This window comes from Megalops cyprinoides, chromosome 21, assembly GCF_013368585.1.
Source record: "Megalops cyprinoides isolate fMegCyp1 chromosome 21, fMegCyp1.pri, whole genome shotgun sequence".
Lineage (NCBI taxonomy): Eukaryota > Metazoa > Chordata > Actinopteri > Elopiformes > Megalopidae > Megalops > Megalops cyprinoides.
Genome location: NC_050603.1, coordinates 2,495,001 through 2,522,500, shown reverse-complemented (window position 1 = coordinate 2,522,500; position 27,500 = coordinate 2,495,001). Strand labels below are relative to the sequence as shown.

Below are 27,500 nucleotides of genomic sequence, written 5' to 3'. Positions count from 1 at the left end.
TTAAGTCCCTGCACACTGCCATTGAACAATGTATTATTATTATTATTGTTTATAAGGCACTTTACCGAAACTGATGTGGTAAAAATCCAGCTGAATAAAGACATTGCTGACCGTGTAATGTAAAACCATAAGAACTGGAAGTCGCCCAGAATGAGGGTGTTTGCTAAGCAAATAAATAATATTATGTAATGTAATATTTGCAGGGTGCTTTAATGGGGATTCCGTTTAAGGCTTGCTCTGTTGTTTGGTTTTGCTGACTGAGAGCCTCCCATACCCCACTTCCCTACAGCATAATAGGATTGGTGACACTGATGAAGAATTTGGAGCAGATTTAAAAATTCTGTATTTATTGTGGATTCTATTTCTATTCCATTGTGGAAGTTTCAGTTTTACTTATGCAGAACAGGATGCTCTGTGAGAGGTTCCTTTACTGCATTCACTCTGATTCTGCAGTACAAATGGTCAGGGATGGTCAGTCTAAGGTGGGCGTAACAACATAACACATAATTTGTAGGTTTAACTCAAGGTGTGTTCTTGAGCTGTGTTGCCTAGAATATATCATCTGTTCACACATACCTGGCGTTTTTTAAAGATGGTGTCTTGCGATGTAATGCAGATTTCCTGCCAGAGCCCGTTTCTGACAGCACTGTTCTAACAGAGTCAGGTTTGACCGCAGCCTTGTGCTGTAGCCAACAGCATCCCCAGGCTGACTGCTTGAATCGGGAGTTCGGCTTGCGTGTCGTGTTCACCGGGATGAAGGCATGGTGGACGCTTGGGTCCCACAGTTCTGCTGAGGTATTAATGTAAACGCCGGGCAGCGACGGGATCAGCAGGCTTCTCTCACTCTAAGCCCCTGCGTGAGGAGCTCCGTCCACAAAGACGTCAGGCTTAAACGCAGAGTTTACGGCCATGTCACACAGCACGCCCCCCACCTCCTGCCTCCCTCTGATCTCTACTCTACAGTATCACAGGGCGTCTCTGTGGTTCTCAGTGTGTGACACTTCTCTCCCTCTGTTGGTGCACGGCGAAATAGCGCTAATGAGCTCCTCTCTCCCTCCACGCCTCTCTCTCCTGCCTCCTCCAGTCTCCCGCTGACCTGTGCTTCTCCCTCTCCCTCAAAGCGCTTACCCACAGTCGCTGCTTTCAGTTAACCTTCCTCCAATTAAAGTTTAGTGGCCAAAAAAAGCTCAGCTCATTAAACAAAATTCCCAGAGAGCACATTGTGCTGCTCATTTCCCTCAGTAAGTTCTGTGTGCTACGCACCTGCGCAGAATTCCGCCCGGGTGGGTGGGTGTATTCCTCTCTGTAATCCTGCGATACAGCACCGTGTCTGCGCTGCGGAGGTCAGGGCGGAAACCGGGAGGCCCACATGCCTCATCAGACTCACTTAGCGCTGACGAACAAAAACCTTCGCTGAGAAACAGCCTCGTCAGTTTTATGATACGCATTGGAGATCTGCCAAGGAAAGAATAAAAGGAACGGGCAGGAAAGAAGGACGGCTGGTCTGGGACTCGTACCTGTGTCAGTTTTGGTGCCAACGGGCTGTTCACATCGAGAAAATCCAAATCCTGATCCTTTTTTTGGTTTCATGAATGTGCACACCTGTAGTTTCCCCTCCCCTCTCTGACATCTCTTCCCTCACCGGTGTGGTATGTTGGGGATTTTCTCAGGAGCGATCCTGTTTTCCTCTGGCTAAAAGACGAAAGGAACAGCATAAAAAAAAAACAACCCAAACCTCCACCTCCCCAGTGAGATCAGCCTAGTTGGCATTCACATCTGAATGTTCTTTTAATCTGCAGAAACAAGGAGACTGTCTCAATTGATTAATCTTAATTAGTGGTTTAATTAATTGATCTAGGCCCCATAGCAATTAATCAACCAAGCCACTAATTGATTTCAGTTAATAATGACCTTGAATAAAATCTGTATTTCTAATTTGTTTAAGGAGACACAAATGTAAAAATAAATAGAGAAACGCTGTTGTGTTTATCCTGCTATTTGCATAAACACATCTCAGACTACAAATTCCAGTGAAGACTTACAGCAGGTAACTGTCAAGAGGTGCCAAGTAAATCAGCATTCAATTAAAAGCTCTAGGATTACACCGTTTAACTGTGTCAATATCTAAAGTTGTGTCACTTACATACATGTAAATTTATGCATATATTGAACAACATTTTCAGATTACATATGTGGCAAAATTTATTCTTCACTGTATTAGTAAAATTGCAGCATCTTTAATATGAGTCAATATGTGTGTATGTGACACAAAATTAATTATTTCCACTTTCCTTTGTAATTTCATTTGTTTGTTTTGAAATGTTTCATGGGGTCTAGTAAAACTGTTTTCTTCAATATGAACTGAAAACCCATATACGCTGTGTATCTTAATATGTATGAAAATATATTCCTTTTACATTGGATTAGATATTTTACAGTATATTGACATATTCTGCTTTTTCAAAAGAAGAAAGAGAGAGAGGCGGCAGAGAAAGGGAGATGTGTTCCTCTTGTTTTTTTTTCTCCTCTATTTTCCCTCGTTTCTGGTTTTGCTTTAAGCCTCTGGTGGATCAGGCTGAGGGCTGCAGAACCGACAGGCCGCCAGTTTGTCGGGAGAAATTAGCGTTTAAGTCCCATTACGGCTGCATGTGTTGCAGCTACCTGCGCAGTCCCTGTGGGAGCTGCAGCTGAGTCTGCACTGAAAATGAACAAAACAAACTCTCCAAACAGAGGGCCTGATTGATGGAGGGATTGATTTCTGAAAGCTGTTCATGGTTGTCTGCTTTCGTTTTGGATTAGCGTACAAAGACAAAGGTAACTAACTCTGCTGCCAGTTATCACCTGCCTGGCAGTGGACCTTTTGTGGTTCCTCTAATAAGTTTTTGTGATATGTTAATAACAATGGCTTTCCCAGCAGGTCATCTTATTTCTCAGCTGTCCAAATGTCGCAGACCCTGCTGCCCGACAACCAATTACATCAGTGTCATTTAGCAGATGCTCTTATCAAGAGCAACTTACATTGGTTACAATTTTATTAATTTGTACAGCTGAATATTTGTGGGTTAAGGAGATTGCCCAGTGTACAGCAGCAGTGCCCCAGCAGGGAATCAAACCTGCAACCTTTCAGTTACGAGCCCTGCACCTTACCACTGTGCTACACTGCTGCCCCCTTAGTTCTGAACTAAAACAGTGCTGTATGTTCTGCTAATATTTACATCCCAGAGCAGATGTTGCCCCCTACCTCCCACCCTCCCATCTCTCATTGGCTCAGGGATGGCCAATGAGTGTTCAGGATCCCATCATTTCTTGGTTCCTCCTAAATACCCCTTTCACATTGGCCATTCAGGTCCTGACACACCCAGCATGGAGGGTCGTGGGTCGGATGTAGGAGACCCCTGAATGTGGTGTGCTTTCCTTGGCTGGTTCTTTGTGAAGAAGCAGGGGTAGGCATGGGGAGATCCATTTCCAGAGACAGACACAGACGGAGATCTGGGGCCACTGATGCTGGAAACTGCGAAAGAGAGACGGGGGTAGCGACAGGATTTGTGAAAAGTTGCCAGGCAACAGAATTAGGCAGCTTTCAGCCTTCCCTACTGTCAGAGAAAGAGACTGAATGCCTTCTGCTATGAGTCTGCTGCCTGCATTCATCCTGATAACTCTGCGTGTGTGTGTGTGTGTGTCTGTCTGTCTGTCTGTGTCTGTCTGTCTGTCTGTGTCTGTCTGTCTGTCTGTCTGTGTACGTGTGTGTGTGTATCTGTCTGTCTGTGTATGTGTGTGTGTGTGTCTGTCTGTCTGTGTCTGTCTGTCTGTCTGTCTGTGTACGTGTGTGTGTGTATCTGTCTGTGTGTGTGTGTGTGTGTGTGTGTGTGTGTGTGTGCGAGCGCACACACTTGTATAAGAACATGCGTGTTGTACATGTGTGCATTTAAGCATACACGGTGGCATGTGAATTAGCATGTATTTGTGTGTGCATAGGAGCATGCCTGTGTGCATCTAAGCGTGTGTGTGTGTGTGTGTGTATGTGTGTGTGTGTTCCTAAGTATGTGCCTTCATGCTGGTCAGTGTGCATTTGTGATATGTGTATGAGTCAGTACATGTGTGTTGTAATCAAATCAATCAAAGAGGTTTCAGTTGCAGCCAACGGCTATATATAGATATATAATCTTAAAAATCATGAAGAATGATTTCATTATGTTGTCATCCTCTTGCTATAATCTTAGTAATGGTTGTTATCACTCTGTTACCATTTCCACTCTCACATGGTAATCTTATCTTATTATCCTTTTGTTATCTTTTTGTGGGGATTCTGAGGTGATGCTATCAGTCGGGGGCACTTTTCCTAATGCAGTTTGCTGTACCAAGGACAAAGCAAACTATCAGGCAGGCCGCCCCGGAGCACAGCGCACCTCCGAGTGTTTGAAAGGAGGGTGGGGTGTGCGGAGGGGATCGGCTGGGGGTTGCAAGCTGCAGTGCATTAGGGTATTGGGGTAGCAGGGGCAGCAGTGTAGCACAGTGGTTAAGGAGCAGGACTCGTAACCAAAAGGTTTCCGGTTTGATTCCCCACTTGGGCACTGCTGCTGTACCCTTTGGCAAGGTACTTAACCCACAACTGTCTCAGTAAATATCCTGCTGTATAAATGAATATCCTTGTAAAAAAAACTGTAACCCATGTAAGTCCAGGGGTACAGCTTACATGAGTGCTTACAAAGTTGAGTCATACAGTAGTTTGGATGTGTTTCCTGAGATATTGAAATTGAAATTGTGAAGTTGTTATATGAGTCAGGAAGAGGTTCAGGATGGTTTGCAGTTCACAGTAACACACTTCTGTCTGTCCTGTGTCTGTCTGTCTGTCTGTCTCTGCAGGTAAAGGAATGGCCCTGGCCTTGGCTCTTCTCTTCCTCTATGTCTTCCCCCTGATCACTGTGGCTGTACATAATTTGACAGCTGGAGGTAAAGTGTGTGTGTGTCTGTGTGTGTGTGTGTGTGTCTGTGCTTGTGCATGTGTGTGTGTGTACATGTCTGCTTGTGTGTGTGATACCCGTATGTGGTACTTTGCAGTATTCTCTTACAGGTCTCAGACAGCATGGTTGTGGGGCAGAATATCAACTGCAATGGCAGTAAGTAAGCTGATGATGGGAGATGTGTGCTTGCTGTTAGATCTTCAGCTGATCTCAAGCGTTACAACTACTCCACCGCTGACATCATCACCCTGCTAACAGAACACAGCGACCCCTAGTGGCAAAAAGTCGGCATGACAGAAACAATCTAGGCTGAAAGGGGGTAGAGGGAGACTTCAGTGAAACTTGACAGTATGCACATCACTTATGTATGTGCGTGTGTGTGTCTGTGTTTGTGTTTGTGGGATTGGCTTGTTGTTTTCTGAATATATACCTATGTATTTGTGTATCTGAGTTCTTTTTTCCAACTCTGAAAAACTGATGTCACAGCTGAGGGCCCGAGATAGCACTCTGTTTCCGCTAGTACATGTAGCATTACCACTGATACCATTAAAAGTTAATTTAGTTTTTTAATCATCAAGTTTAAATTCTGTTTCATTGTAGACTTCACAACTTCACATCCTGTCTGTGACGTTAAATCAGCACTCAGAGCAGGAGGAACATTCCGACTGGTTCCTTTTTTTGGAGATTCCGAGGTTCTCTTCATTTAGCCGATTAGCCCATGACTACGCCTGGACCCTGCGGTTATCAGCAGTGTGGATAAATGACCTGGCAGTGGCCACAGCGCAGACATCAGGCAATCAGATGGATGAGAGGACTCTGGGAATCTGAAAGAGGGGAGAGAGATGCAGTGTTATCCGGAGCTGTAGGGCACACTTTCTCTCTTCCCTTTGAACTGGCCTCTGTAGGTTACCGCGTCTGCCTGTCCTCTCATCCTTTCACGTCAGACTGCGACGTTTCTTCTCTCTGTCTCTGTCTCAGGTTGTGCCATTATTCGGCCCCCGAGGGATGGAGGAATACGGTACAGAGGCCTGACGCAGGAGCAGGTACGGAGCAGCGAGCTTTGTTTGTCTTTGGACCTGGCTGTGTAACCCGCAAGGTTGCAGGGTCAGATCCCTCATGGGATCCTGCTGTTGTATCCTTGAGCAAAGAGGCTTCATCAGGACTGCTGCACGTTGGTGCAATGGACAGCGTGTAAAATGGAAAGAAGTTGAGCCAATGCGTCTGTAGAACAAAGAATTACTGGCCTGAAATCCTATCACATAAACACACACTCTGGTTGGTTCCACAAGAGTTTTGTGTGATCACATGAACCAGGAACAGGCGCTCACAGAGGCTGGTACGGCAGCATGGCGTATTGCATTGCGAGCTTGTAACCGAAACGTTTACGTTTTAAATCCAGCAGGAGGCATTGCCAGGCAAGGTACTCAGCATGAACCGCTCCAGTAAATATCCTGCTATGTAAATATAGAAGCATGTAAAAAGGGAGCTATGTCTGCCAAGCGATTGAATAATGTCATGTAAGAGGAAGGTTCTCCGTGACTGGGAGGAAAGCTGGAAGGCATTTTCAGAGAGACTGTGCATCTGATCTCCACAGACAGGTCCGGCCAGCTCAGAAAGATCAGGATTGGCACGAGCGTCTACACTGTTGACTCTTATTAGAGACACAGCAACACATCTCTGCTGTGCTGATTGGCTGTGACTCCTAACGCTGCCCCCTGCTGGCGAACCTGGAAACACAGAGACAGGAATCGCATCAGTGGCTGTAGGCGGTGTAGCCTCTCGGTGCTTTCATGAAATGTCTGAAGCTGTGATCCATATCGGCTGAACGCTTTGATACACCAGACTAGGATTTTGGCAGGATGTTTGTACTCATGAATAGAAATAAGAAAACAAAGGGAAGAAATGCAAGATAATAAAGTAATTTAAGGCTTAGATTCATGCATAAGGACATCAAAAGCAGTGTAATGATGTACACGGGCCATTCAATCCATTGCAAATCCAGGCAAACTGTTCCAAGCATTAATAACTCTGCTATTAAAAAAATGTGTCCTGGTGTCAGTGTGAAATTTACTTTTAACTAATTACCACCTATGTCCTCTTGTTCTTGTGAGAGAACTCAGCCTGAAATAACCCCTGTAATCCACTTTATGAATCTGCTTTTAAATTTTAACAACCGCAGTCAGATTCCCCCCAGAGTCTCCTTCTGCAGAGTCTGAGGAGATTAAGAGGGTGATTCATAAAATATGACGGTAGCTGCTCTGTGTAAAGTCTGCCCAACTCTAGTAAAATACTGATTCATACCTATTCGTAAAGGTAGCTCTCTGCCTCTGGAACTGTAAGGGCAAACGTGAGTGTGTGCGTTTGAGTGCATGTGTGTATGTGTGTATGTGTTGGAGAGCAGCATGTTCTTTATTACTGCAACGGTATCAGCCTTTTGCATTATTCATCATTAAATAAGCGGGCAGGTAACAGCAACCCGTGAAACATTGTATGTAAATTGGATTGTAGTGTATACACAAAGCTGTCACCCACTCTGCTGGTGCAGTGGATTCTGAGGGTGAAATCACTAAATCACTAAAGGAGCGCCAAAGAAAGGCCTCCCTGGTGGAAATGAGATGAGGCTGTGGGAAACTCATTCAAAGAAATAGAGAGAAATAAGAGAAATAAGTGATAGCAAAAGAGAGGAAAAAAATATGAGAGTTGTAACAACCGGCTACCCCTGGCTCCAAAACAAATTATGAGAGATGTCTGGGAAGGGAAAAGCAGGCTGAGCTTAATTATGTGCCGTGTGAATGTGCAGAAAAACAAGCAAACAACCCCAAAAGTGGCACGAGGTAGACCCCCCAATCCAGGATAGCCAAGGTGACTCACCTCGGCTGACGCACTTTCCTGACTCCTGGGATCTCCTCTGGGGCCAGCGCAGGCTTCTGGGCTATCCAACCATCAGAGCCACAGCTGTGGGTTGACATGACGTTCAATATTTGTTTATTTAAAAATGAGGGCGCAAAGGCAATAGCCCAGCTCCCAGCTTCAGGAAACTGATGGGGACGGTGCTTACTGTCGTTGTAGGTCTCACACAAACACTCTGCCACAGTCCTGGTGGCAGACCCAAAAACGTCAAAACAACCCAAATTTGTTCTTAGACCCCACAAAAAAGCTAACTATCGTTCTCACAAAGAAAAGAGCGCTTTTCGTGCTCCAAATCAAACAAAAACCAGCTGCACCAAAACAACAGTCAAAGTTTCGATTTCAGGTTTATCACTGTGGTTATTCTCCCCTCCTCTGGGCAGCAGTTCACCTTTATATGCTCACCTGGAATGGAGGCTGCTCTGGCCGTGTGATGATGTCAGCAGCATGTGGCCAATCAGAGAAACAAACCGAAAAAAATGTGCATGCGTGTGATGTGTACTGACTCCAACCGAATCGCAAATGAATGCAACAGATATAGTATAAGGGGTTGGACAGTGTAAGGGTTTTGAGTTGAGTGTTGGCTCTGAAAATCTATATCTTTAATATCTTAAAAACTAAAGCAGTAGAAAATAGGATTAGGGGCAGACAGACAGGGTCTGTGATGCATGGTTTGTGTCAGTGATGAGGGTGCTGGTTTTAGTGTGCTTCTCCTCTGATGCAGCCGATGACTCAGTCCTTCCCCTACCTCGTCCCGGAGATGAACACACAGAACAAACCTGCTCTCATCCTCCTGCATTCAGCCATATCTCCACAATGCCAGCAATGCTATTTATAATTACAATATCACATTACATTCAGACAGTGTTACTTCAATGCACATACATGTAGTGTGCATTTATAATGCACAAAGCTTGACCCTGAGCCTCTCTTTTTTAAGTCTAGTTTTGTTGTTGTTCATTAATTCTGCATATGACATCTCGCCTCCCTGGGGCTGGTGTGTGATACGGGCAGAATTCCAGAGGAGACAGCCGTACGGGTCCTATTCTTTAATCTTTACTGCTACTCAGACAGATTTGTCCTGCACACACACACACTCACACACACACACACACACACACGCACACACACACACACACACACACACTCTCTCTCTCTCTCTCTCTCTCTCTTTCTCTCTCTCTCTCTCTCACACACGCACACACACACACACTCACTCTCTCTCACACACACACACACACACACACACACACACTCTCTTTCTCACACACACACACACTCACTCTCTCTCTCTCACTCACACACACACACACACACTTTCTCTCTCTCACACACACACACACTTACTCTCTCTCTCTCTCACACACACACACACACACTCACTCTCTCTCTCTCACTCACACACACACACACACTTTCTCTCTCACACACACACACACACTTTCTCTCTCTCACACACACACACACTTACTCTCTCTCTCTCTCGCACACACACACACACACACACACTCACTCTCTCTCTCTCACTCACACACGCACACACACACTCACACACACACACACACTTACTCTCTCTCTCTCACACACACACACACACTTTCTCTCTCTCTCTCACACACACACTTACTCTCTCTCACTCACACACACACACACACACTTTCTCTCTCTCACACACACACACACTTACTCTCTCTCTCTCTCGCACACACACACACACACACACTCACTCTCTCTCTCTCTCTCTCTCACACACACACACACACACACACACACACACACACACACACACACACACACACACACACTCACTCTGAGCTGCCTCCTCTCCTCTCTGCAGATCCGCAGTGTGCAGATCCTGCCTGTGGATTACGAGATTGAGTACATCTGCCGGGGGAACAGAGTGATCGTGGGGCCGAAGGTCAGGAAGTGTCTGCCGAACGGGACGTGGACAGACCTGTCTCTACGGAGCCGCTGCTGTGAGTAGCGCAGTCGGTCCACCACGCAGGGGTCCTTCCCAAAGAGGAAGACTCCTCTCCAAAGGAGGACTCCTTCCCAAAGAGGAAGACTCCTTCCCGAAGGAGGACTCCTTCCCAAAGGAGGACTCCTTCCTAAAGAGGAAGACTCCTTTCCAAAGGAGGACTCCTTCCCAAAGAGGAAGACTCCTCTCCAAAGGAGGACTCCTTCCCAAAGGAGGACTCCTTCCTAAAGAGGAAGACTCCTTTCCAAAGGAGGACTCCTTCCCAAAGAGGAAGACTCCTCTCCAAAGGAGGACTCCTTCCCAAAGGACGACTCCTTCCCAAAGAGGAAGACTCCTTCCCAAAGGAGGAGGACTCCTTCCCAAAGGAGGAGGACTCCTTCCCAAAGAGGACTCCTTTCCAAAGAAGGACTCCTTCCCGAAAGAGGACTCCTTTCCAAAGGAGGACTCCTTCCCAAAGAGGACTCCTTTCCAAAGGAGGACTCCTTCCCAAAGGAGGAGGACTCCTTCCCAAAGAGGACTCACACTGTTACACTGTTTCTCAGGACACTGAAGTTATACTTAATTTAAGAAGGTTTTTTGAAATGTAACACTACTTTCACTACGCTTCCACCTCCCCTAATTCCACAAACCACCACAGGCAATGCTGCGATGGCACTGTGACAGGCAGAGATATGTTGTGTATAGACACATACAGTTCCCTTCCTCTCCTAGGAGAATTGGGAGTGTCTCCCCTTAATTTTTGGATTTTAAAATAAAACGTCGCTCTGTCCTGACCTCTGTCCCTCTCCCTTTCTTTATGTGGGTTTTTAAATCAATGCTGCACAGACTCACTGATCTGTAAATAATCTGGACAGCTCCTTCTGTTCCAGTGCAGTCACAGTTTTAGCCTATCCGTGCACCATAAAGGTCAGTGAATTTGAGCAGCATTGATCCAGAACAGAAACTCTCCAGCCTCTCTTTATTCAGGATTTTACTGCTATTGCCAACACATTTTTCAAAGTCATATATTTCACATAAAATATTCATGGATACATGAGGCTGTTAAGTGAATCTTACCGCAGTGATGCTTATTTGTTTTCTGTTGATGCATGGTGATTGAATGGTTTTCTTGCAGCACAAATGCACCACAAAGCAAAGAGCGATTTTAAATCCCCATTCTGTCTTCTCTCTTCCTCCAACCCCCTCTACCTCTCTTTCTACTCCCTCTCCCCCTCCCCCCCCTCTTTCCCTTACACGCTCTTCCTGTCTGTCTTTGCCTCTCCCTCTCTTACCCTCTCTCACCTGCCTTTCTCCCCCCCTTCTCCCCCCTCTCTCCCCTCTCTCTCCCCCTTTCTCCCCCCCCCCCTTCTCCCCCCTCTCTCCCCTCTCTCTCACCCTTTCTCCCCCTCTCACTGCCCCCTTCTCCTCCCTCTCTCCCCTCTCTCCCCCTCTCTCCCCCTCTCACCCCCTCCCCTCTCAGTGCTGCCATGTCCTCAGGTGTGGACGTCCCTGGAGAATGGGCAGGTAGAGGCTTGGCCACCTGGTCCCCCAGTTGAGGGGACCATGCTACAGTACAGCTGCAATACAGGCTTCCAGCTGGTGGGCAGAAACAGCAGCCTCTGCACCAAGCTGGGCAAGTGGGACTCCCCCAAACCCATCTGCAAATGTGAGTGTGTGTGTGTGTGTGTGTGTGTGTGTATGTGTGTATATAAGCAGATTATAGGTCAGCGTGTGTGTGTGTGTGTGTAAACAGATGTGTGTGTGCCTCAGTTGATCACCTCCCTGTTCAGCACATTGACTGGAAAATAATGCTGTACTCTCTCTCTCTCTCTCTCTCTGTCTCTCTGTCTCTCTCTCCCCCCCCCCTCTCTCTCTGTCTCTCTCTCTCTCTCTCTCTCTCTCTCTCCCTCTCTCTCCCTCTCTCTCTCTCTCTCTCTCTCTCTCTCTCTCTCTGCTTCAAAGATGACCGGAATTACTCAGGTAAGGACAGACTTTGGAGTGATAAATTCTTTATTTTGATGAGGTGAAGTGGTGTATGTTGTGTCTGTGTGCGCGTGTTAGTATGTGTGTGTGTGTGTGTGTGTGTGTGGATGCGGGGGAGATGTGTATGTGTGTGTGTGTGTGGATGCGGGGGAGATGTGTGTGTGTGTGTGTGTGTGTGTGTGTGTGTGTGTGTGTCTGTGTGTGAGTGTGTGTGTGTGTGGATGCGGGGGAGAGGTGTGTGTGTGTGTGTGTGTGTGTGTGTCTGTGTGTGTGTGTGTGTGTCTGTGTGTGAGTGTGTGTGTGTGGATGCGGGGGAGAGGTGTATGTGTGTGTGTGTGTGTGTGTGTGAGTGTGTGTGGATGCGGGGGAGATGTGTGTGTGTGTGGATGCGGGGGAGATGTGTGTGTGTGTGTGTGTGTGTGTGTGTGTGTGGATGCGGGGGAGAGGTGTGTGTGTGTGGATGCGGGGGAGAGGTGTGTGTGTGTGTGTCTGTGTGTGAGTGTGTGTGTGTGTGGATGCAGGGGAGAGGTGTGTGTGTGTGGATGCGGGGGAGAGGTGTGTGTGTGTGTCTGTGTGTGTCTGTGTGTGAGTGTGTGTGTTTGTGGATGCGGGGGAGAGGTGTGTGTGTGTGTGTGTGTGTGTGTGTGCGTGTGTGTGTGTGTGTGTGTGTGTCTGTGTGTGAGTGTGTCTGTGTGTGAGTGTGTGTGTGTGTGGATGCGGGGGAGAGGTGTGTGTGTGTGTGTGTGTGTGTGTGTGTGTGTGTGTGTGTGTATGTGTGTGTGTGTGTGTGTGTGTGTGGATGCGGGGGAGAGGTGTGTGTGTGTGTGTGTGTGTGTGTGTGTGTGTGTGTGTGTGTGTGTGTGTGTGTCTGTGTGTGTGTGTGTGTGGATGCGGGGGAGAGGTGTGTGTGTGTGGATGCGGGGGAGAGGTGTGTGTGTGTGTGTGTGAGTGTGTGTGTGTGTGTGTGTGTGTGTGTGTGAGTGTGTGTGTGTGTGTGTGTGTGTGGATGCGGGGGAGATGTGTGTGTACGGAGGGCAGGTGATTGTGAATCACAGTGCACGTTGCTCCTGCTTTCCCTGCTTTCGGCAGCGCTGCGGCTCGTGGCTGCGTGGTGTGGAAATCTGTGCTGTTGACGGGTGGAATGAGTGAATTGTCACTGTAGTTTTGGAGGAAATGGTGAAAACGCTGCATTTCCTCAGGGGAAGTGTGACCGGAGGGGAAGCCCTCATGAAACGGCCCATTTTCGCTCCTTTAGCCCAGTGGCTCTGTGAACTCAGCGACCTTTCACAAACCATCACTGCTTACGAAAGCAAACTTATGTGCGATATAAAAAAGTTATACTTTCATTTAAACACATTAAATATCCATATGAGAATACATATAAAAGTTTTTACAATTTATCTTGAATACCTGAAACAAATGGTTATCTTCCATTGAACAGTGAATTCAGTATTTTATTGGCAGAGGTAACTGCTTGTTTAATATTGCACATACATATTCATAAAGCAGTGTGTAAAAAGGACCAGTAATTACGAGAGTCAAAAATATACTGCAAGCACCAACATAGGTTGCTAAGGAGCAGTTATGATGATGACAGCACTCTGATTCATTGGGTCAGAACTGATTTCTAATTGACCTCCTGAATGGTCTCTTTACGACCTAGCACAAATCTGAATGGGCTCCATTTTGGGTCCCGGCCAGGGGTTTAAGACCCAGCGCTTTCGGCCGGTACTGAACCAGGCAGTTTTTGGCTCTACTGAAGCGGAAGTAGAGTTGTCAGGCTTATCTCTACCACACGATGGCAGCGTTGCTTCATATGTGAAGAAAGAGGCTGCAATTATCATTTCAAACACATGGTGGCAGTATAATTTTGGGAAACATGTGAGAATATTGCACAGGCAGCTTGTTTGACGCTTGTTATGGATTCTCTTTGACAGGGGCTGTAATTCTGAAAGCAATCCGTAAGTGCTGCAGGGATTACAGAGAATGATTTTAAGAAAAACTGAATATGCCTTATGAAACATTTATACTGGCTATGCATATTAATAAGTCTCTCAGTTAAAAAAAAAACACTTCATAAAAACAAGCCTTTGGTATCACCGTGACTGCAATTTTGAATGAGAGGTTTGGGAGCGTCTGTGAGGTTAAGATTTCTAATACAAATAACCAGGCACGTTGAAGTTGTATTAATGAGTCATTTGGTCATGCACAGTTTTACCGACATAAGATTGTCCTCTGAGACAAATGCATCGAGATTGTCGTGACTATATCATCACGCGCTTTATAGTCACATCACAGCACACATCATCACATCCTAAGCGCCCATCGATTTTAGGAAGCTTCTTACGGTCTGAAAACGCTGATGTCTGCGATATCGCTGAAACTCGTAAGTCTACGTTAAACCCGCCGTTCGATATGCGTATGAAACTCTTTCCGTGCCCCAGAGCCAGAAGCGCGTTCAGTCTGCGCAAATTCAAAGCGATGCCCCGCAGAGACGCTGGTCAATTTAGGACGCGCTTAAGTTGTGGGGAAGGGCGAGGTCTTCGATGCGTTTGCTCAGTATGTGCATATTTTTTGGGCCAAAGTGCGCTCGGGCATGCCTGGAACACCCTCGCAACAGGCGGCGTGAGTTTGGACCTCAGCGCCTTCCGACAACGCTGTGATTGCAGCCCTCGCTCTCTCTGGCCCATCTGACGGCACATTTATAAATATTTTAAAAACACATTGAAGAACATAACAGCAGTAACATCATATATATTGTGAAATACGTTTGGCAAACATACATATCATTTGCGTGCATTAAAGTGGACATAATTAATGTATTTTATTAAGATGATAACGTCGAAACAACTTTATATTGACATAAGCTAAAATTGTGTGCCTTTGTGTTCATACTTTTTCCATATATTATTGTAACTGCTGTGGTTCAAGCAAAGTCATTCTCTTTGAAGGTGACATCACCGTAATGATGTCATTTGTTCCTGGTAAGTCTGAGAGTGCTGTAATTACCTCAGAATGGAATGACAGTCCTCCCTTTCAATCACTGTACCCACAGCGTCGTTCTGCCCCTAGTTTCACTTTATCTGATTGGCAGATGACCCTTTACCAGCAATGTAGAGTATATTTCACGCATCATCAGTATATATAACCAAATATCATCCCTTCATGTATTTGTACACCTGGATGTTTTACAGAGGTGATTCAGGTAAGCTGCCGTATTCAAAAGTTTTAGGGTTCAAGTCTGCAATTTTCAGGCTACAAGCTCAGTTCCCAAACCTGACTTGGATGTAAAGCTGATCCAAGGCTATGTGGATCTAAAGATACAAGTACAATTACACAACACAAGGCAAACAGGATGCTGGGATGCTGGGATACATACAGTAGCAGTGTTATTGTATAAATCAAATGAGGTCATGTTAGTGTTAATTTGTCAGAGGAAATTCCGTATCCAGGGAGGACATGGAAGTTTATCAGAAATAGAGAGAAGGGCAGTAAGACTGGCGGGAAAAGTAATGAAGTGGCTTGAGAGATAAAGACGTGGGTTCGATCAGCATCTCCCCTGAACTTTAACAGAGAAGTGAATGGGAGCGTTATTATTTTTCAATACAGCGCACGTTTTTTATTTATTTGTCTTGGCGATTGCTGAACTCACCGAGCATCGCCTCCAAAGGTGAAGGAACAACGCTTGCGTTTAATCGTGAGTCAAAGCCGAGGACCGATGGTGAAGGAGTCCCAGCCTTAATCTCTTCAGTCTCAGCAAAAGGAGACTCAGGGGGGATTTGATCGGGGTCTTTACATTTTTAAAAAGGATAAATAAGTGGATTACAGAGGCTATTTCAGGCCCAGTTCTGTCAGCAGAATGGGAGGACAGGGGTAGTAATGAGTGAAAGGTAAATTGCACGCTGACACTGGGAAGCACTCTTTCACACAGAGTTATTAACGCATGGAATAGTGTTCCTGGATTAGCAGGGGGAGCAGAGGCCCTTATACTGCTCAAGGTCAGGCCTGTCACAGTGTCAGACAGGCTCCAGCCAGCAGGCAGAATGGTGAGCCGAGGGGAGCTGAAAAACCAGCTTTCATAATTAAACACTCAGGGAGAGTGGGGCTTCAGGAACCCCAAAATGGGGTGTGTTATCGGTGACCCGTTGGGATGAACTGTGAATAATAGCTTAGCGTTTCTCTCTTGGCGTCGGTTCACACACATTAGGGGTTGGTAGTGTGTAGTAGTTCCCTGCTGCCATGGTGTTTGTCAGACCTCCCTCTCCCATTTTTGGTGCCCAGCATATTGCCATGGTAGCTGTGGTGTATTTGGGCTTCCTCTAAGTGTGTGTAGCTATGTGGAGTAGAGTATATGGACTCTCTAAGTGTGTAACTGTAGTATATATGGTCTCTCACTGGAAGTATGTGTATCTGCATAGTGTATATGGCTTTCTCTAAATGTGGTTGTCTGTGTGGTGTGTATGGTCTCTCTCAGTGTGTGTATCTGTGTGGTGTGTATGGTCTCTCTCAGTGTGTGTATCCGTGTGGTGTGTATGGTCTCTCTCTCAGTGTGTGTATCTGTGTGGTGTGTATGGTCTCTCTCTAAGTGTGTGTATCTGTGTGGTGTATATGGTCTCTCTCTAAGTGTGTGTATCTGTGTGGTGTGTATGGTCTCTCTCAGTGTGTGTATCTGTGTGGTGTGTATGGTCTCTCTCAGTGTGTGTATCCGTGTGGTGTGTATGGTCTCTCTCTCAGTGTGTGTATCTGTGTGGTGTGTATGGTCTCTCTCTAAGTGTGTGTATCCGTGTGGTGTGTATGGTCTCTCTCAGTGTGTGTATCTGTGTGGTGTGTATGGTCTCTCTCAGTGTGTGTATCTGTGTGGTGTGTATGGTCTCTCTCAGTGTGTGTATCTGTGTGGTGTGTATGGTCTCTCTCTAAGTGTGTGTATCTGTGTGGTGTGTATGGTCTCTCTCTAAGTGTGTGTATCTGTGTGGTGTGTATGGTCTCTCTCAGTGTGTGTATCTGTGTGGTGTGTATGGTCTCTCTCAGTGTGTGTATCCGTGTGGTGTGTATGGTCTCTCTCTCAGTGTGTGTATCTGTGTGGTGTGTATGGTCTCTCTCTAAGTGTGTGTATCCGTGTGGTGTGTATGGTCTCTCTCAGTGTGTGTATCTGTGTGGTGTGTATGGTCTCTCTCAGTGTGTGTATCTGTGTGGTGTGTATGGTCTCTCTCAGTGTGTGTATCTGTGTGGTGTGTATGGTCTCTCTCTCAGTGTGCGAATCTGTGTGGTGTGTATGGTCTCTCTCAGTGTGTGTGTCTGTGTGGTGTGTATGTTCTCTCTCTCAGTGTGTGTATCTGTGTGGTGTGTATGGTCTCTCTCAGTGCATGGTGCTGTAACCTCTCTTTCTGTGGGGAGGTAATGATGTCAGTGAAGAGATATGAAGAAAGCCCCCAAGTGGCAGGCCCCGCCCACTTGTGTCTGTCAAGCAGCGGGAGAAAGGTTAATAAGCTCACCGACCAGCTGACCCCCCCACACCCCCCGCGCCTGAGAGGCAATGCATCCCTGTTGGAAATCAAAATGTCAGGTGACCTTTAGATGCCAGGCCCAGTTAGTGAGCGAATCATGACTGAGACCATCAGAGTGCATTGTTACCTGTGCGTGTGTGTGTGTGTGTGTGAGCATTACTCAAACCATCACAGTGTATCATTACTTGTGTGTGTGTGTGTGTGTGAGAGCATTACTCAGACCATCACAGTGTATCATTACCTGTGTGTGTGGGAGCATTACTCAAACCATCACAGTGTATCATTACCTGTGTGTGTGTGTGTGTGTGAGAGAGAGAGAGCATCACTCAGACCATCACAGTGTATCATTTCCTGTGTGTGTGTGGGAGCATTACTCAGACCACCACAGTGTATCATTACCTGTGTGTGTGTGTGTGTGTGTGCGTGTGTGTGCGTGTGAGAGAGAGCATTACTCAGACCATCACAGTGTATCATTACCTGTGTGTGTGTGTGTGTGTGCGTGTGTGCGTGTGTGTGCGTGTGAGAGAGAGCATTACTCAGATCATCACAGTGTATCATTACCTGTGTGTGGGCAGGCAGGAGTCAGTGCCAGACGCTGAGCTGCAGAGGCCTGAGCACACTCTCAAAACACTGATTCTCACATGCTGAGCACAGTTTAGCAGTTTAGCAGCATTCCAGTTTTAAAAAGCAGAATTGTTTAGGAAAGAATGTGCAAAAGCAGAGCAAAAATCTGCGCTGATAGTCAGTTATCTGTGATGTCTCAGTAATAAACTAAGATATAGTTTAGATATATTTCCGTCTCTTTAAGTCTCATTAAAGTGATGTTATGCCCAGCACAGGAAGCTAACGCTAACACCACCACATCACACAGTTAAGTGCAGGGAGTCTGCTGCTGGTGGGAGATTCTGTCCAATCAAGCCTGTCAATCATGAAGAGCAAGTCCAGGAGCAACATCAGTGTAAAGCCAGGTTCCCTCGCTCCTGCTGTTCATAGGTCACCGGCCGCCACTGACACCATTATGAGGGTAGACGAGTGTGAGTGTGTGTGTGTGTGTGCGTGTGTGTGTGTGCATGTGTGCATGTGTGTGCGTGTGTGTGTGTGTGTGTATGTGTGCGTGAGTATGTGGGCGCATGGTCTTAAGTAAAGTTCACCACATCTGCAGGAGGGAGACGGAGGGGACTGGTATTTTCTGTGGCCAAATGTCAGGTTTCTATAAAGGTTTATACTTTGCTGGCGTTGCTTCAGGTCAGAGCCTGAGCTCTGAGGTTACCGATATCCACAGGCTTCAGTGTCCTTTCAGGTGTCCGCACATTCAACATCCAGGACTTCAGTGTGACCAGCTCTGTCTATAAATCACCGAATCAAACCTGATCCAATGCCATTCTATGTTATTAAATTGATTGGCGCAGGACGCATTAGGGAAAATGAAGGAATGTGTTGTCGGAGAACTGATCCAATCGACTGTGCGCTTCTTGAGAGGTGTTGGGAATATGAGGAACGGGGGCTGTAAATATCAGCCTCTGGGCTGCTGTCGGGCAGGTGGGACGCTGCCAGGCCTGTGGTTTATGACATACTGCGGATTACATTAGCATGATTGTGCTTTCAGAGAGACGGAGAGGTATGGAGAAAGGGAGAGGGAGAGAGGTGGAGAGGGAGAGAGGGAGGGAGGTGGTGAGGGAGAGAGAGGGAGGTGGTGAGGGAGAGGGAGAGAGGTGGTGAGGGAGAGAGAGGGAGGTGGTGAAAGAGAGAGAGAGAGAGAGGGAGGTGGAGATGGGGGGGGGGGGGGGGGGAACACAGAGAGTCTTGCCTTTTTAAAGCTCTTCACATTAAGGTTCTCACAAAGACCACAAGTGATAGAGACAAACCAAGTTTAAACTTCTTTCCTAAACGGCCTGATCAAACCAGGCGGACTCCTCGCTGTCTCTCACTCTCTGAGGCCCTCATTAATGCCACACATCACCGTGTTCACCGCCATCGTTCTGTGTTTAAATCGGAGCAAGAGAGCGAGAGGAAGCCGCTGAGGAATGCCCCAGCATGCAGTGGGGTGCGGTGTAACACAGCGCTGAGGGGGTTAATCGTGGAGGGGCGTGTAGAGGCACAGACGGTGTAAACAGCAGGTGCGTAACGCAGCAGATCTCCTGCTCGTATTTCACACCCCAGTTCCGCCGCGCGCTGCGTTCGGGGGGGCGGGGGGGTGTGCAGGACGCTCTTTAATCACCACAGTATGGTCTGCCCGTTGTGTTAGCCATAAAAAACAGAAACACGGACATAAGTCCAGAAATAAATATTCTAAACATGGAAACGGTGTGATTGGTTTGGTGGGAGCTATTTCACTTTCTCTGCTCTTGAGACTGTTTTGGAGAGGAAGCAATAGATAAGGTGCGGAAGGCTGTTTGCTGCATTGTTAACATTATGCTATTTGTTCCAGCAAATCATTGACAGTATGTTTTTGCTCCGTTTTAACAGTATTTTACTTGTTCAAATGCTAACAGTATATTATTTGCTCCAGACCCCCAAAGCAGGCGCGTCCGGCTCATAGCCCCTCATGTTGTTGGTGTCAGAGTCGGAGTGCACGGGCGGGGAAGGTGGGGGTGGGGGCGATGGCTGCAGCAGGCTGTACCCTCGGGGGGGGTTGTGGGATCAGTGAGGCAGAGGATTCAGGTCCAGAACGAAGCAGCACGTGTGACCTCACTCATGTAGCACATGAACATCAGAACACTGGCACAAAGCTCCACCAGAGGTAAAAGGAAAATAATTACACATTCTGTCACCAGTAGGATGTTACTGGGTAAACCCCTTACCCTCTGTGGGTTTTTTTTTTTTTTAAATCATTTCATTCACAAATTTCTGGATGTGTCCATCCAGAATGACCTGCAGTGTGAGGCTGGAGCAAAATAAGGGACCCATTTACCCCAGTCAAACAGAAATCAGGAGGTAAATAAGTCTCATCCCACCCAGAGCATGAACAAACACCGCCCGGGCTCTGAAAGCCCAGATCACGACCCGTCCCTGATAATGGGAGCCGGTTCGTGCCCGGTCTCGGTGTGGACGCCGCAGCTGAAAGGGTGATGCAGAAGGAGTGACGTGAGAGAGTGAGGAATTCAATCTCTCTCTGCAGTCAGAGCCCTGAACACAAAAGCAGGCCTGTAATTAAGGTTTCGTCTCACTCTCCATCAGTTAACGTAATGCCTGCAAACCGCCCTGGCGCAAGCACTTACCAGGCAGGGGAGAGGTATCGGGTGTCTGAGCGCTGGCCGGGACACTCTGAGTGTTCAGTGTGAGAATCCCGGGCCTGGTGCTCGTGTGGGTGCAGAGGCGTTGTGTCTTCAGTGCGGTCCCCCGGCCTGTTCCCTTCTCTCTCTGAGTGTGCCCGGATGGAGGAATCCATCCAGGCCGGGACCTTAACATCTCTCCCGCGTCAGCGATCAATCTCCCTCCGCCTCCTGAGTTTCTGGGCGAGCGGCGGGGTCAGTCTATTTTGTGTCTTGTCCCCCCTGCGGTCTGTTTTTTTTGAAAACGAAACCATCGATTTGTGCTGGTTCCAGGAAGTGTGGGAGCGCAGCAGGTGACCCCTGACTGACAGCTCTCACAGAGCTCTGGAAGCAGCTGTGACTCTTTTTTTTTTTTTTTTTTTTTTTTTTTTTTTAACAAGACACGCCTCTGTTAAACACGCTCTTGTCACCTAAAATTTTCGCCTGCTGATTACAAGTCAGCAGATCCACAGGTTTGCAGGCAAGTGGCTGTCACCTGACAGCGGAGAACGCGAACTGCAAGGACAGCCAGCTGAAATACACTGAGAAGAACAGGAAGGGACGTCAGCGAACGAGAGCAGAGTTTTCAAATGAAGAAAAGGCGTGTGTCAGGCCTGTCGTGAAAAAATATCTGAAAAAAAAAATATCCCAGCATTCCTTGGTGTTGTTCAGACTTGATCAAAAGCACACCTTATATCACAGACGTAGCCCGTCTTTTGTGGCAGTTTGAGATATGAGCGTTTCATAATTAACCAGCACATTTTGTTGGACTATTTAGAACAAATCACAACTGACAAATGTATGTACTTTATTCATGCAGAGCAATTATGAATTTAAAAATGAAAACAATCTCAGTGCCTGACTGGTAGTTGTAGTAATAAAGTGACTGCTGTACATTTAGATAGATAGCTACCGGTAACTTGAAATCAACTGTTTTTAATACAAAGTGTTTAAAGTATGGCTATCACATGTATGCATTTTGCTTTTTATCATTTAAAAATATAAATGGTCAGAATTTATTTATCTTTGTGCTCCTATTGGGACTTACAGACAAGGAGACACTGAGTACTAGAAAATGGTGGGAGAGAGCGCCACCCTGGGGGCAGGAAGAGGACTGACTCATTGCTTGAGGGGTGTGTCTCGGTGTAGGGGTAAGAAGCAGGCCTCATGATCCAAAGGTTGCTGGTTTGAGTCCCAGGTGGGGCACTGCCGCTGTATCTTCAGGCTACAGGGAATTGAATTGGCAACCTTTTGGTTACAACTCCTGCTCCTTAACCACTATGCTACACTGCCGTCCCCAAATACTCTTGGGCTGCAGTGTGGTGTCATGGTAAGGAGCAGGGCTTGTAACAGAAAGGCTGCCAGTTCGAATCCCCGCTGGGACACTGCTGCTGTTGTACCCTTGGGCAAGGTACTTAACCCACAATTGCCTCAGTAAATATCCAGCTGTGTAAAATGGATGAAATTGTAACCTATGGAAGTTGCTCTGGGTGAGAGCGTCTGCTAAATGACAGTAATTTAATGTGCAGGATCTGTGTGATGAAGGCAGGGCTCGGAACCCGCAGAGCGCAGGTTTTGAGCAGAGTAGCAGTTTCATTAAAAAAAAAGAAGTTATACTTCTGCACCACAGCAGTTTGTTTTAATGACCCCTGCTACTTTTTCATCAGAGCACTTCTCCCATATAATAAACCTGTTTAAAAAGGGGCGAGAGAATCGCTAATCAGCTGTGCACCATGGTGTCAGCTGAATTTATAGAGCCGTGATTTACAAAGCGCCATGCTGTGCTTTTCCTCTTTGTGCTGCGGCGGCGATATATCATCTTCATTATGATTATGTCATGTCAGGACAGCATCAATTCAGAACCGGTGAAGCCAGACCTACAGGGCTGAGCAGACTGTACCACTGTGTGCTGTTATTCAGTTATGGTTTTTCTATGCTGCAGTTGTCATACCCATAGGAATGTATGAAGATTTGTGTGGATTTAGGGGCGCATGTCCTGTTCATTTGAATCTGTTTGGCTGGAGCTCTGCTTTTCTGCTCTGTCGGTTACGTGCCTGTCTTTCAGTCACTCAGACTGTGACAGGTGTCCGCTTGTCTCCCGTCACTGGAATGTATGAACACTGTTTGCACCTCTGAATGAATTTTTGGGTGGAGTCCACGTTTTTTGGCGGAGTGTGACTTCATGAACCCCAAAATATGTGGAGCCATGGAGTGTTTCCAGTGAGTCACAGATTTGAACCAATCGTGGTGGTTTGCGGTAGAGAGAGAGGTTTTCTGATTGGATCTTGATTGACAGCACAGGGAAGCTCCTCCCATTGTGGGGTCCATGAATCTGTCTCTGCCTGGCTGTGTAAAGAGAGGGGGCAGCACCCTGCTGCTATCCAACAGAGGACCGGTCTCTCTAACCAAATCTATTTATCTCACAGCAAATTTATAGTGCATTTCAGTTTGCATGACTCTGGATACCGTCTGAGACACAGTGCATCATGACGGTGATGATGATGATGATTATGATTGTGAATTTGATGGCAGTGAGGATGATTATGGCAATGACAGTCATGCATTTAAAAGCATGTTAATTTTTGTGTTAAACTTGTATTATCAGCTGCGTTTGCATGTTTCTTGTGCATTTTCTCTCTGGGTCATGCATAGGGAAAAGGCTCTCTAGCTAAAAAAAGAATGAACCTGCCATGAGGCACACTTTCTGTTTAAGACTTAGAGTGGGACAAAAACATGCTCTCTCTCTCACACACACACACACACACAGACAGACTCTTGTGAGAATGACTATGATAAACATTACACATAAAGAGAACACTGGAGAGTGAAGAGTTGTAGCCTGAGAAAGAGAGAGAGAGAGAGAGAGAGAGAGGGAGGGAGGGAGAGAGAGAAAGAGAGGGAGAGGAAGAGAGAGACAGTGAAAGAGAGATCAGTATCAGCCATCAGACTGCAGAATGCATTATTTACAACACACTTAGACATACACTCAGTCTCCTTTGTACAGATGTATGTACATGCACATGTATGCATGAATGCACACACACACACACGCACACACACACACACACACACACACACACACACACACACACACACACAATGGTTGGACCAGAAGATGCTGAGAAAGAGAAGGATCTTAGAAGGATGTGGAAGTCTGCATAAAAGAGAAGAAAGAAAACTGTGAAAAAATGTTTACTATCCAGTCAGATGTAGTTATTGATTTTGGGTGCATTCAGTGATTGCATTGATTAAGGGGGGAGGGGGCGTAGTGGACAGCCACAGCGCGCGGCAAGAAAAGACTTAGTTGAAATGCAACGCGCGAGGCTGGTGCTAATGCAAGGAGTGTGTGTGTGTGTGTGTGTGTGTGTGTGTGTGTTTGGGGGGGGGGGGGGAGGGGTGGTCAGAGAGTCCGTAAAATGAGGAAAACGGTGATTAATTTCACTACAGAAATTGCTTTCAGTGAGAGAAAGACGGGGAGAGAGTGAGAGAGAGGCTATCAGAGCGGGGCTGTGTGCGTAAATCTTTAAGAAAGAGAGGGTTTGCCGCTGGCTGGGGAGAGATACCGTAAACTGAGGGAGATGAAATGAGAGAGGCCGTGTTAGGGAATTGCAAATTCAAAGTGGTTTCTGAAATGGAGAGAGCTAGATAGAAAAAAAAAATCCACCCTCCCGCTCTTGCTCTCGCTCTCCCTCCCTCCCTCTCTCCCTCCCTCGCCCCCTCTTTAAAACACTGGCACCGTTTTCGTCTCTCACACACGCTCACAGCTGCAGTGAGCGGAAGATAACGCGCAGACCTTTCTTTCGTTTAACATTTTTCCCACCAGCGTCTTTGTTCCTTCATCTTCTCTGTCAGAGACATGGATTAATGCTGCAGCAAGACGAGCCGTCATCGCTTCGCCTATATGTATTCCGTCGCTAAAATACGGGACTAATACCGAAAAGCAGTTGCGAATATAGGAATTATTCGATAGCCCGTGCAACTGCAATCATTGCGGCTATTTGCAAAATGTAACTTACGGCCGATCAATTGCATGATAAATACAGTATATCGAAGGGTTCTGGGGGAGAGCCGTGAGTATGTAGATAAAGGCACTCGCGGATGTGTTACTGTGGAGAAGGCAGGCACGTTTTTGACCGTCCCGTGAAATATTTTCCCATTTCTTTCACATTTTAAAGGGGGAGAGAGGGGGCGGTGACATCCCTCTCCCCCTTTCCCCCCGTTTTCCATGTTATTACAGTAAAATCAATTAATAGTCCCCTTATTTTGAATGACTTCGTTTATTCCGTGGTGTAAAATACTACGATTTAGAACGAATCGCTCTGTTTTATCGACCGGGTGCTAATTTTTTTTTTTACCGAAACTATTTGTAGCTACACGTATAAGGTTTGTTCTCAATCGATTGACGCTTGAATCGTTAAGAGAGGAAATAGCATCTTACAAAATAAAAATCGTTGGAATTTATTGCAGTCTTTCTCTCGGGTATTTTCGATTGGTTTGTACCCGATCTAATTCAATTAGACGAGTTCCTAACGCGCGTTCTTTGCTGGGTTAATTGACCTTATTAGCCAGCGACAGTTTCAAACGCCGCTCACCCGTACACGGTCGATATTCTTTAAATGTGATACCGACGAAAAGAGTCTGTCGGTCTGCTCACCATACCAAATACATTTTTTTCTATTTCGCTGTAGTTATTCAACTGATGTTTTTGAGAGGCTAACACGTGTTGAACCGATCTTCATATAAGATAATATCGTGTATAAGATAAGAAAAGCTGTAACATTAAAAACTAAAAGCCATAATTTACTTTCGCTGAGACACTAACGGTTGGTTTTACTAGTAACCCGTGCATATGGTAATTCGCGATAATATTAGTCATTTTGAGGCAACTTGTTTTAAGTACGCACTGTCATTTGTAAAATTGAAAAAGTTATAACCTTCTTCGGTGTGGTAGCGTAGGCCTGTTTTATACTCTATACAACTTTCCATTACGATATTTGATATAAATTAGAAGTTTGAAAAACGTTATAGTTTATAGTAAACAGAAAACCTAGGTATTTTTTTAACACATAGCTTAGTTGAAATGAATAATTCCTCTTGTAAGTGTTTTGTAAATATAATGTAGCTACATATAGTAGCATTGTACTTTAGAGATAAAAGACAATATTTTCGCGCAAAATCGAAATATTGGAAAACCGGATCGAATCCCTCAGAACTCAGAGGAAGGAGGCATGACGGTGTGTCGGCGGTGTCTGCGGAGCGGCCGGTGCTTTGGGGGCGGCCGCGCCGTGGTCCTCGCCACGCTGACCGTGCTCCTCTCTTGGTCCTGCCCGGTTGTAGGCAAGAAGAAGCTGTACATCGGAGCCCTGTTCCCAATGAGCGGCGGCTGGCCGGGAGGACAGGCATGTCTGCCTTCTGCTCAAATGGCCTTAGAGCTGGTCAACAAGAGAACGGATATCCTACCGGATTACGAGCTGGAACTGATATACTACGACAGCATGGTAAGTGAAATAAGAATGATAGTGTATTATACTGTAATGCTGTTTTTGCGTGTCTGTTTTCATGAAAGAGGCTGGGGGACGGTCAGGTAAAGCCCCGCTGAATGAGGCAGGTGAATGGGGGCGTGCATCCTCTCGTGTTTCGCGCGACAGGGACCCACAGCCCTGTAAAAGAATGATTCTGTTTTGCACCCTCGTTGTGACTGCTAGATAACAATGTTCGGTTTAGCACGACTGATAAACAGGTAAGCTCCCATTATTAAACGAGTATGACAAGAGAGAGCAGGGCGCCGACTGACATTCTCAAAAAAATCTAACTTAAAGCTTATTTCTTCATGTAAAGTACCCTGCCATAAACCAGTATAGCGGTTTACCTTGTCAAACAATACGTGCTGCTGTCTTACTTATGGTCGTGCGCTTCCTAGTTAGTTACTCTCCCCTCAGATGCTGTCAAAGCTCTGCCCTCTGCCCTCCATCCCTTCTGTCTCTCTCTCTCTCTCTCTCTCTCTCTCTCTCTCTCTCTCTGTCTCTCTCTCTCTCTCTCTCTCTCTCTCTCTCTCACACACACACACACACACACACACACACACACAGTTAGCAAACAGTTAACTGCACCCTGACTGGTTACATTTTCTAAAAGCGTCGCTTTGATTGGCTGAAATGGCTCTGCATTGGAACTCTTCAAAGCCTGGGGTGGAGAAGGAGGAGGAGAGGGTGTTGTGTGTGTGTGTGTGTGTGTGTGTGTTGGGGCTTTGACAGGAGAGTTGGCATGACAACAGTTACCGGGGCAACTGCAGTTCAAACAAACGCATAGCTCCACAGATACTTCAGCAAGACGAAATAAAGCCAGCGCTCCGTGCAATAATTACGTAATTGCGTAAGAAAACACCGGGGACGGTTTGAGAGGCGAAGTTGCTCGGAATGAAGATCAATATGCAGTAGCGAGTGTAGTTAGCTGCTTGGACAGAGTGTCAATCGGGGCAGGCATGCATTATGGATTCCTACCGTCACCCCGTGAGCTCACGGCGTTCGCTTCCGGCCCTTTGGCCTGGTGTTAGTGACTTTCCGCAGATAGCCCTCCGAATGGTATTACCATTCAGCACCATGGACAGCAAACCACAGGCAGTTTTCTGTCGCCAGATATAGATCTTCTCTTAGTCCTGTGTAGGCGGAAAAAAGACGTGTTAGGGAACCCACGGAAGATAAGTGGGGCCCGACCGAAATCCGGCAAAATGCAGAGATTCTCCCGCGCACAGTAATTCTGCAATTTTCTGTACTTTCACTGGCGTCGCGCTCTCGGCCCCGGAACCGCGTTCTGAAGAGCGGGCCAGATGGAGTACTGAAAACATCATCATTTCACGACGCGGTGTGGATCGTAATTGGATAATTGGTGACCTATTTGTCGTTGCCATCATAACCTGATTGCGCATTGAAAACAGTTG

The 27,500-nt window shown here is 46.5% G+C and overlaps 1 protein-coding gene across 3 annotated transcripts in view; it reads left to right on the top strand.

Annotated features, from left to right (window-relative positions):
• gabbr1b (gamma-aminobutyric acid (GABA) B receptor, 1b) overlaps positions 1–27,500 on the top strand; it is a 64,443-nt gene that overhangs the window by 5,208 nt on the left and 31,735 nt on the right. For all 3 annotated transcript variants that reach the window (XM_036515626.1, XM_036515627.1, XM_036515625.1), the window contains exons 4-9: positions 4,864–4,950; positions 5,940–6,004; positions 9,706–9,844; positions 11,306–11,491; positions 11,788–11,805; positions 25,901–26,061. In XM_036515626.1, coding sequence (XP_036371519.1) covers positions 4,864–4,950; positions 5,940–6,004; positions 9,706–9,844; positions 11,306–11,491; positions 11,788–11,805; positions 25,901–26,061 — 656 coding nt within the window. The remainder of the gene's footprint in view (positions 1–4,863; positions 4,951–5,939; positions 6,005–9,705; positions 9,845–11,305; positions 11,492–11,787; positions 11,806–25,900; positions 26,062–27,500) is intronic.